Raw genomic sequence first — 9,420 nt, 5'->3', positions numbered from 1 at the left:
GTTGTGCTTTTTCTAAAAGTCCTTTATAGCGTTCTGACATAGTAATAGCAGCATTTTAAGAAAATAAATAATTAGAATAGGTTTGTCAAATACACCAGCAGCAGTATGTGTGTGTGTGTGTGTGTGTGTGTGTGTTTGTATGTGTTTGTGTGCGTGCGTGCGTGCGTGCGTGTGTGCGTGTGTGTGTGTGTGTGTGTGTGTGTGTGTGTGTGTGTGTGTGTGTGTGTGTGTGTGTGTGTGTGTGTGTGTGTGTGTGTGTGTGTGTGTGTGTTAAGTGCAGGTAGAAAGTGCGGTGTGCTTCATCCCATACTGGTTCTACCAACTGTCACTTCAATGTTATTTCTGCGCAGACTCCTCACATTAACTACTCTGGAGCATTATGCATCACCGTAGCCTACTTTCCACTCTTTCAGAATAGTGGACCCCACATGTTACGGGCTGAAGGAGATGATGTCACGTCTTGTGCATGTCTGGATGGCAAGGACGACGTTGCCAGCTGCTGCAGCCTATTAATGAGATGCAGATTTCCATGCACCACACACGGGCGTTCCAGAGTGCCAGCTTTGTCCAATTCAAAAGTCAAAAGCAGTCACACCAAGCCTTTCTTACCCATTCTCAGTAAGTGCGACTGCGGGCGCGCTTTCGCTTTAGAGTGGGTAGACTCGGCTACACATCGAGCACAGGCGCATCACGCCATTTTATATAACAGTAGCGTCAGTAGTGAAATTGACCACATTTGTGTACACTGTGTAGGCCCTAGGCTGTATCGTGCATTATTTAACAGTCAGGACTCTATGCTTTCGGCCAGAGGGTAGCAGCAGAGGCGCATGCAACAAGTGTAATCAAATCAATCTTACTTCAGTGCGTCATTTCCGAGTGAAAGTGCGTCTGTCAAGTCAAGATGGCGGCTCCCTTGGAGTTATTTTGCTGGAAAGGCAACTGGGGATTGCCTTCTGTCAACACCGAATGCCTTATCGTGCTGGTAATATTACAATATTTATCATTTATCTCCATGGCAAATATTGCGTCTTACAAATGCATCAAATTCAGCACCAGTGCATATTGAAAACACCCGTGAATTGCTGAAACGTTAGCCGAAGCAAGTAAACATACACTGTAGAACTACACTGTGAACGTAATTACGCAGTAATAGCCATTTGGTCATACTCGGGTAATGAGTGAGTTTGTGCTGTTGCGCACTGCTGTGGCATAGCAACAGCTGTTTCACTCCGGTAGCTCACACACTGGCATCGCATTGGATGCTCTCGCACCACTGGCTCAGCTCTTCCAAAATTGCTGTCTATCTAGATCGCCTGATGCATATGCGCGTTACGTTTCCCTCCCCAAGACAGCATTTTTATACATTACGTTATGAATAATAGGAGAGAGGGTGTTTTCCACGTCAGCTCAATACACAAACCAAGACAAACAAAATATACGTGACCATGAAAATGACAAACCATTTTCGCTGCCTTGGTGTTGTTGGTGTGCTGCCCGCGCCTCTCTTAGGCTACTATGTTCCTTGCTGAGTTGCCTTTATAGCCTACGCGTGTGCATTTACAAGTAGTTTTTAAAAAACTGATCTGACAAGTGATTTGCCTACCCGTGAATTAAGGACAACTGAATTATACGGTATTAAGAATGGTGGAAAAGAAAGTGGAGGACTGGCAGAGACCATTTCCTCCACCGGGCCATGAAACGGTTAACATAATCTTCGAGCTTTTGTCCTGGGTAGAATTTGATATTCCCAGTATGACTGTCTCTCGTCTCGTTTCCCCGCTCCTCGCGGTTCGGAAAATGCATGTCTGCCGCTCCTGCTGTTTTACCTATCCTGTGTGGCCTCTCAAACCACAAACCAGCTACTGAACTGGAAGCATTTACAGACACATTAGAACAGCCTTGGCTCAGCCTTTTGGAAATTCATTCAGAATATTCTGGAACATTTTTTTTTTACAAGTGCCACACTCAAAAGTCCAGTTGTCTGTATATCTTGTGTGTTGACTACTACGGTACTGTGCCTTCGTGGTGTGTGAGCCTTATTAGCCTTTCTGTGAAATACCAGAGGAGGAACTCGGACTTTATTTGCCATTAAGCGTACCACTACCAACCTTGGGCAGTTTATAGTGATGCTCAGAGATCTCCTGTCCACCATTAAAGGATACCCATTAAGTGGAGATGTGGAGATGCCAGCCAAAGGAATCCATATTAATGTGTGTGAGAGAGAGAGAGAGAGAGAGAGAGAGAGAGAGAGAGAGAGAGAGAGAGAGAGAGAGAGAGAGAGAGAGAGAGAGAGAGAGAGAGAGAGAGAGAGAGAGAGAGGCCTATCCCTCAGGCTACCGGTGCCAGCGTGGGGTTTTGTTCTCTGGTATGCATTTAAATGAGTCAATGGAACTGTATTGCAACCAGCTGTCTTGAGAGGGAGAGAGAGAAAGTGTGTGTGTGTGTGTGTGTGTGTGTGTGTGTGTGTGTGTGTGTGTGTGTGTGTGTGTGTGTGTGTGTGTGTGTGTGTGTGTGTGCGTTTGCGTGTGCGTGTGCGTGTGTGTGTGTTCATGGGGTAGTGGTTAGCTTGGAGCGGTCCACAGATGATGAATAGATGATGGGGGAGTGTGTGTGTGTGTGTGTGTGTGTGTGTGTGTGTGTGTGTGTGTGTGTGTGTGTGTGTGTGTGTGTGTGTGTGTGTGTGTGTGTGTGGTGCTGGTCTGAGCCTGTTGAGATTTCATGGCGTTGGAAAGAAGTGATGTCATTCATGACTCATGCATCAGTTCCAAAAGTTCAGTTGATGGACGCAGACGCACGGTATCTTTTGTTAACGGCATGGCTGACGGTTTGCATTTCAGCCAACATCACAGTCAAGACATGCTTTGCACTCATTTGCATACTGTCTTATCTAAACGACGCCTTTTTTCCTTGTGTTTACACTCACATATAATTGATGTAATGACATGTGAAATGAGTACTCTATCTGTGCCAGAATCAGTGTGTATTGACCTGTAGGGATGTTCCAATGCAGCAACTAGACATGGCTAAACAGCTCAGGCTTGTTGCAATGTCTGTTATAAACCAGAAACAATTGTTATTATTACATTACAGCTGATGCTTTTTTTTGTTCTGAAGTGACTTTCAGTTGTTCAGGACAGGTACATAGTATTGGTCCCAGGCTAGAGCAGGAGTTGCCAAACTTTATTTTAAAATTAATTCCCAAAAACATCCAAAAGATTATAAAACATCAGCAGACAACTAGCAAACAGCTGTACCTTTTGGAAAATACTTGCAGTAGGCCTATGTTAATTAAAAAAAAAAATGTAAACAAACGCTGCCCCCATTAGAATAGCTCATATCTCGGAAAGGGCTTAGTCGAAATATGTGGCATCACCGTTTTGTTTTTTTCATTTTTCATTTATCCTTTATTTAGCCAGGATTGTCCCATTGAGACTACAGTCTCTTCTGCCAGGGAGTCCTGGTCAAAACACTACTGACAAGTCAAGGGTAGCGTGAGCAATACAACAGCATATTGAAATTGACTGAACTGGTCCTTTAAATGCAATGCAGCAGACGTGTCGTGAGCCATTAGGCCTCCCGGGGCGGAGGTGATGTTATGGAACATGTGATGAAGGTGTTCCAAGGTAGATGCGTGTCAGGGCTGGGCTTTGTGTTCTGGAAAACCTCCAGCTTCTTACTGTACGTGAACGTGCACACCGTAGTAGTTTCCAGTCAGTGTGTAGACTTAGAGAAACAGAAACAGAGGGTGGAATGAGTTGAAAGTGGGATAGGAGTGCTCTTCTCGGACTTTTAGCAGACAATACAGGCAGATTATTTTGCACGATGATGACCCCCCAAAAAAAATCCCAATTCAGTTAAGCATGGCTGGAAACCACTTAATTTTCAATGAGGTCTTTCAAATTTTCAATGAGGGCTAGATTGCTGTTAGTCACTTCTTCCAGTACTTATACTTAAAACCAACACGGCGTGTTCAGAAATGGAAGGGGAATCATTCAAGACTTCTTTAACAGTGGTGTGACCAACAGTGGCTGGGTCAGAGGACTTGGCCCATTTACTACTACTGTGCTACCATACCAGTGTTTCTCAACGGGGGCTCTACAGCCCTCCGGGGGTGTTAGGAAGGGAAGCTGAGTGGGTGGTGGTGGTGGAGGGGGTGCACTCAATTGGGGGCGGGTTGTGGCATTTTTCACTTTTATTTTTGTAATAGGGGGCATTGGCAGGCTTACGATAAGGTCAGGGGGGGGGCATTGGCAGGCTCATGGTGAGGTCAAAGGGGCGTTTGTTCAAAAAAAAGGTTGAGAACCCCTGGTTGTAGACAGTCTTAGAGTATTAGGGCATTCACTCTGAGTCTGACCTCTGCCAGACTGTTACAATTTGCCTCGCCAGATGTGCGTGAGACTGCAGGACTTGGACGTGTCATGGAGATTACTTTGACATCTCGGAAATGCAGAATTAGCTTTGCTTGTTGTGAGCAACTGTGTGTGTGTGTGTGTGGGAGGTCTTGGTATGAATTTTGTTGAGATTATTTATCTGTTATTTATTTATTTGTTAAGTCAGTGGGGTTCTTGCAGCCAAGTTTTTGATTTAGCCGTATCACAGCGTATTGTGGAGGCTGTGGTGTATTCCCAATCCATGTTATTTCATTTCAACTATATCACGATATGGATTACTTTATATCACGATAACGATATATGTCACGATATAGCACAATTACATACGTTTTCAGTTATTCTCTTTATTTGCTCTTTATTTTTTCATGTCGCAAAACAACCTTTCTTTAATGGATCTTTTTATTCTCATTTTTACAGTTACATGAACTTATAGTGTGTATTGTGACAACATGGAATGCAATTAAATGATATTCAATTGTATAAAATTTATAAAATTACTATCACGATATAAACAATATAGGAGAAAGGTCACGATATACACTTTTATATCACGATAACGATATATATCGTCATATTGCCCAGCCCTAATCTGTGTTTTAGTAGACTACATTGATTTATCTGTGCTTGGAAAGTGCATGGCACAGTTTTAGGGATTGAATGAATTTCATGAATTGAATTGAACAATTGGCTATTAACAAACTGAAACAGCATAGGTGGGCCCTGCTGTGGCCAACCGGTAGGGCACTCACCTGCCATGCGGCTGACCCAGATTCGGGTCCTTTGCCGACCCCCTCCTGTCTCCCAATTCGCTTCTTGTCCAGTCCACCTCTCACACTGTCCTGTCAGATAAAGTCGAAATAGACCAAAACAAAAAAGAAAAAAAGAAGAAAAAAATAAAGAAACAGCATATGTGAAGGGCAGACAAATGGGGGGGAAATGTTGGAGCTGTATCAACACAAAAGGCAACTGTATAGGGCTGCACAATATTCGAAAAATACGCGATACACAATAACATGACTATATTATATCGATATTTCTCGCGATATTTAATATATATTTCCCCTCTCTACTTGCCAGTCTACACTTTATCATGTATAATACAACTGAGAGCAATGTTTTATTTCCAACATTATTTTTTATTAGGAAAAAACATGACTTATATACAGCATCAGCTTAAAATGTAAAAAAAATTATATATACATTTTTTTAACCTTTTCACCAAATTTGCTGTTATTAAAAATTAAAAACTTTTTGCCAAATGTGCGCAACTTTTGCGATACGTGTATTGCAAGCCGTAATATCATGATAACGATACATTTTCGATATATTGTGCAGCCCTAAAACTGTACTGTTTAGATGTTTCCATGAAGTCAACTAAGCCCATTTCATCTGCATGTACAGTCCAGCCTGTCTGACGCTGCACGTCTGCCAAGCAAGCCGACTTCGCATTTATGGTTTTGTCTTCCAGCAGGACAATAGCGTAAACATTCCACCCGTTCTGATTTGGGGAATTGGTGGTGGTGGGGGGGGGGGTTACGAGAAGTCCAAGTCAGCGGTATCATCACTCATCACTGAGCTGTAGAGTCGTGTTTCTCAACGGGAGCTCTACAACCCCCCAGGGGGCATTGGGTAGCCCTAAGGGGGCGTTGAGAAGGCTACAGCTGAGAGGGGGTGGTGCTCAGTTGCCATTTAGGGGCATTTGTCTATTTTATTTTTTAATACTAAGGATGGCAGGCTTATGATTATGACAAGGGGCCCGTTGGGGGGCTTATGATAAGGACAAGGTGGCGTTGGGGGGCTTATTATGATGACAAGGGGGCGTTGGGAGGCTTAAGATGAGGACAAGGGGGTGTCGTCCCCCCCGCGCACTAGCCAAGACCAATTAGTGTTCCCTCCTGATGTGATGTGGCCCCCCCTCTGTACTATACTGTACACACCACACACTGTTAAATTTACTGACTGCTATTTTCTGTCATTATTGCGCTGCTCAACACCCTGTAGGGGGGAGTTTATGTGTGTGTGTGTGCATGCGTGTGTGTGTGTGTATGTGTGTGCGTGTGTGCGTGTGTGCGTGTGTGTGTGTGTGTCTGTGTGTGTGTGTGTGTGTGTGCGTGTGCGTGCGTGCGCGCGCGCGCGTGTGTGTGTGTGTGCCTGTCTGCGTACGTGCGTGTGTGTGTGTGTGTGTGTGTGTGTGTGTGTGTTCGAGGAGGGGGTTCAGCTCCTCAGTAGCCTTGCCAGAGTGTGTTACAGTAGCAGTATAAGTCTTGTTCCTCCTCCTCGCTCTGCTTGTGTCTGGTCTGTCCACAGCATTGTACGATTCCAAATCCCTCGTTCCGCTGTCGGGCTTCCGAGGGATCCTGTGCTCCACTCCACTGCACTCCACTCCACTCCTCTCCTCTCCTCTCCTCTTCTCTCCTCTCCTCTCCTCTCCTCTTCTCTCCTCTCCTCTCCTCTCCACTGCACTCCTCTCCTCTCCTCTCCTCTCCTCTCCTCTCCTCTCCTCTCCTCTCCTCTCCTCTCCTCTCCTTTCCTCTCCTCTCATTTCCACACTTCTCCTCTCCTCTCATTTCCACACTTTTCCTCTCCTCTCTTCTCCTGTCATCTCCTCTCCTCTCCTCTCCTCTCCTCTCCTCTCCTCTCCTCTCCTCTAATCGCCTCTCCTCTCCTCTGCACTCCTCTCCTTTCCTCTCAGCTCCTCTCAGCCCTGGGCCCCCTCCTCCTCCCTCCTCCCCCCTCCTCCACCCTCCACCCTCCACCCTCATAACTTGTCTTCCAAACGCTGTCATTTTTTCCACAGACAAAACCTTGGCTCTCCATCTCAGTGCCTCATCTCCCTCACCCAGCCCCTATCTACCCACTACCACCCCTACCGTCCCCACCACCCACCTCCTTCACCACCAACTCCCCTATCGTCCCCTCCCCACCTCCACCCACATCCTACCCTACCGTCCTCAACACCCACCACCCAGCCCCTATCTACCCACCACCACCCACCTCCTCCACCTCCCCTACCGTCCCCACCACCCACCTCCTCCCCTACCACCTCTCCTACCATCCCCACCACCCACCACCTCCCCTACCATCCCCACCACCCACCACCCACCTCCTCCCCTACCGTCCCCACCAGCCACCACCCACCTCCTCCCCTATCTACCCACCACCTCCCCTACCGTCCCCACCACCCAGCACCTCGTCCACCACCCACCTCCTCCTCTACACCCACCACCCATCAACCACCACCTCCTCTACTGTCCCCACCACCCACCACCTCCCCTACCGTGTGTGTGTGTGTGTGTGTGTGTGTGTGTGTGTGTGTGTGTGTGTGTGTGTGTGTGTGTGTGTGTGTGTGTGTGTGTGTGTGTGTGTGGTGGGGACGGAGGTTCTTTAGATGGCTGTGAAACATGTTGGGCAGATAGTGCACTTTTTTTCCTCCTCTCAGGAGTTTGTGACTAACACTTAGCTGACATTTTGTTTTTATCCAAAGCGACTTACAGACATTTTAGATGCGGGGTATAGGTTACAGTCCCCAGAGTAATGTGGGGTCAGGTGCCTTGCTCAAGGGCCCTGAAGCCATGAACCAAGGTTGGGGGGAGGTAAGGGTGGGATTCCAGCCAGCAACCCTCTAAATTGAAGTCCAACTTCCGTTGAACCACAGCTGTCCCCAAATATGATGCCACAGAAGCATTCAAAACCAAGCAGATTGATGTCGCGGCTGGGCACACTCAACACATTTAAAAAAAAAAAAAATGTTTGGTCTTTTTTGACTTTATTTGATCGGACAGTGTGAGAGGTGGACAGGAAGCCCCTATCTACCCACCACCACCCACCTCCTCCTCTACCAGTGGACAGGAAGCGAATTGGGAGAGAGACAGGGAGGGGTCGGCAAAGGACCCGGGCCGTGAATCAAACCTGGGTCGGCCGCATAGCAGACGAGTGCCCTACCGGTTGGCCACGGCAGGGCCACACAACACATTTCTGACTTTAGAATGCACTTTAGAATGCACCTCTCACTATGCATATGCGCTGAGCAGGTATGCACAGATTTGATTGTTCCTTTGGCATGATGAATTTAGTGGCAGTCTTCTGCATTTTTCGACTGCATTGACATGCTTTATGTGCACAGCTGAAATCGGCTTTCAATGGAAGGCATCTGCTCTGTCAATATTGTGAAATGGAAAACCCATCAAGTGGAATTGCTGTCAGAGCGAAGTCCAATGTTGAGTTTTATTAGGAGTTAAAATTTTAAGCAACAGTCATTAATTTTTGTGTTTGTCTTGGGGGGCGGGGCGACGACGACTTTGAGCTGGGCCATTATAGAGCAATCGTGGCATGGATGACCCAGATTCAGGAGAAAATAAATGCAAAAAGTATTTTTGGAGCAAGTAGGCCTACTCCGTACTTGATGTTCTCTCACAGATTGCCAAAAGCTATTTTCAAACTTTTGAAAGATGACCTCCACTATCTTCTAGGAAGGCCTGCCTTTAGCCTTGAGTTCTGTCTGCACACTCTTTATGTTAATTACAAAGCTTTTCTAATCCTGAACTGGCTGGCGTGCTTAGGCCACAAGACTGAGCATTCGGGAACCACAAAGTTGGTTTGCAATGCAAACCGAAAAGTACTTCTCTCTGCAAATTGTGACAACATCGTCAGCAGGTTCATCCAAGTAACAAATGGTTACATTCATTATTCCTCATACATGCAAATAAAATACTTGTGCGAAGTGCATGTGTCAGATAAAATAGTGTATGCACAGACCTTTTCCCTGATATGTTGCCTATGAGGCATCTCATATAAGTACTACTTGGGCTAAGTAAGTGACTACTTAAATACTTAAAAACAGTATCAGTGTAGTCTGACTATACACGTCGCCCCACATCAACACACACACACACACACACACACACACACACACACACACACACACACACACACACACACACACACACACACACACACACACACACACACACACACACACACACACACACACACACACACTCGTTTGCCCATCCCACCACAGGACTTTTTT

The 9,420-nt window shown here is 46.2% G+C and overlaps 1 protein-coding gene across 1 annotated transcript in view; it reads left to right on the top strand.

Moving 5' to 3' along the window:
- The first annotated feature begins 863 nt into the window (after positions 1-863).
- mtx1a (metaxin 1a) overlaps positions 864-9,420 on the top strand; it is a 31,302-nt gene continuing 22,745 nt past the window's right edge. Inside the window, exon 1 of the mRNA XM_063197957.1 lies at positions 864-982. Within this exon, the coding sequence (XP_063054027.1) occupies positions 902-982 (81 nt within the window). The 5' untranslated portion in view covers positions 864-901. The remainder of the gene's footprint in view (positions 983-9,420) is intronic.

The sequence above is a fragment of the Engraulis encrasicolus genome, chromosome 5, assembly GCF_034702125.1.
Source record: "Engraulis encrasicolus isolate BLACKSEA-1 chromosome 5, IST_EnEncr_1.0, whole genome shotgun sequence".
NCBI classification, from domain to species: domain Eukaryota; kingdom Metazoa; phylum Chordata; class Actinopteri; order Clupeiformes; family Engraulidae; genus Engraulis; species Engraulis encrasicolus.
Note: the sequence above shows the minus strand (reverse complement) of the source record. Positions and strands in the feature narration are given on the sequence as shown.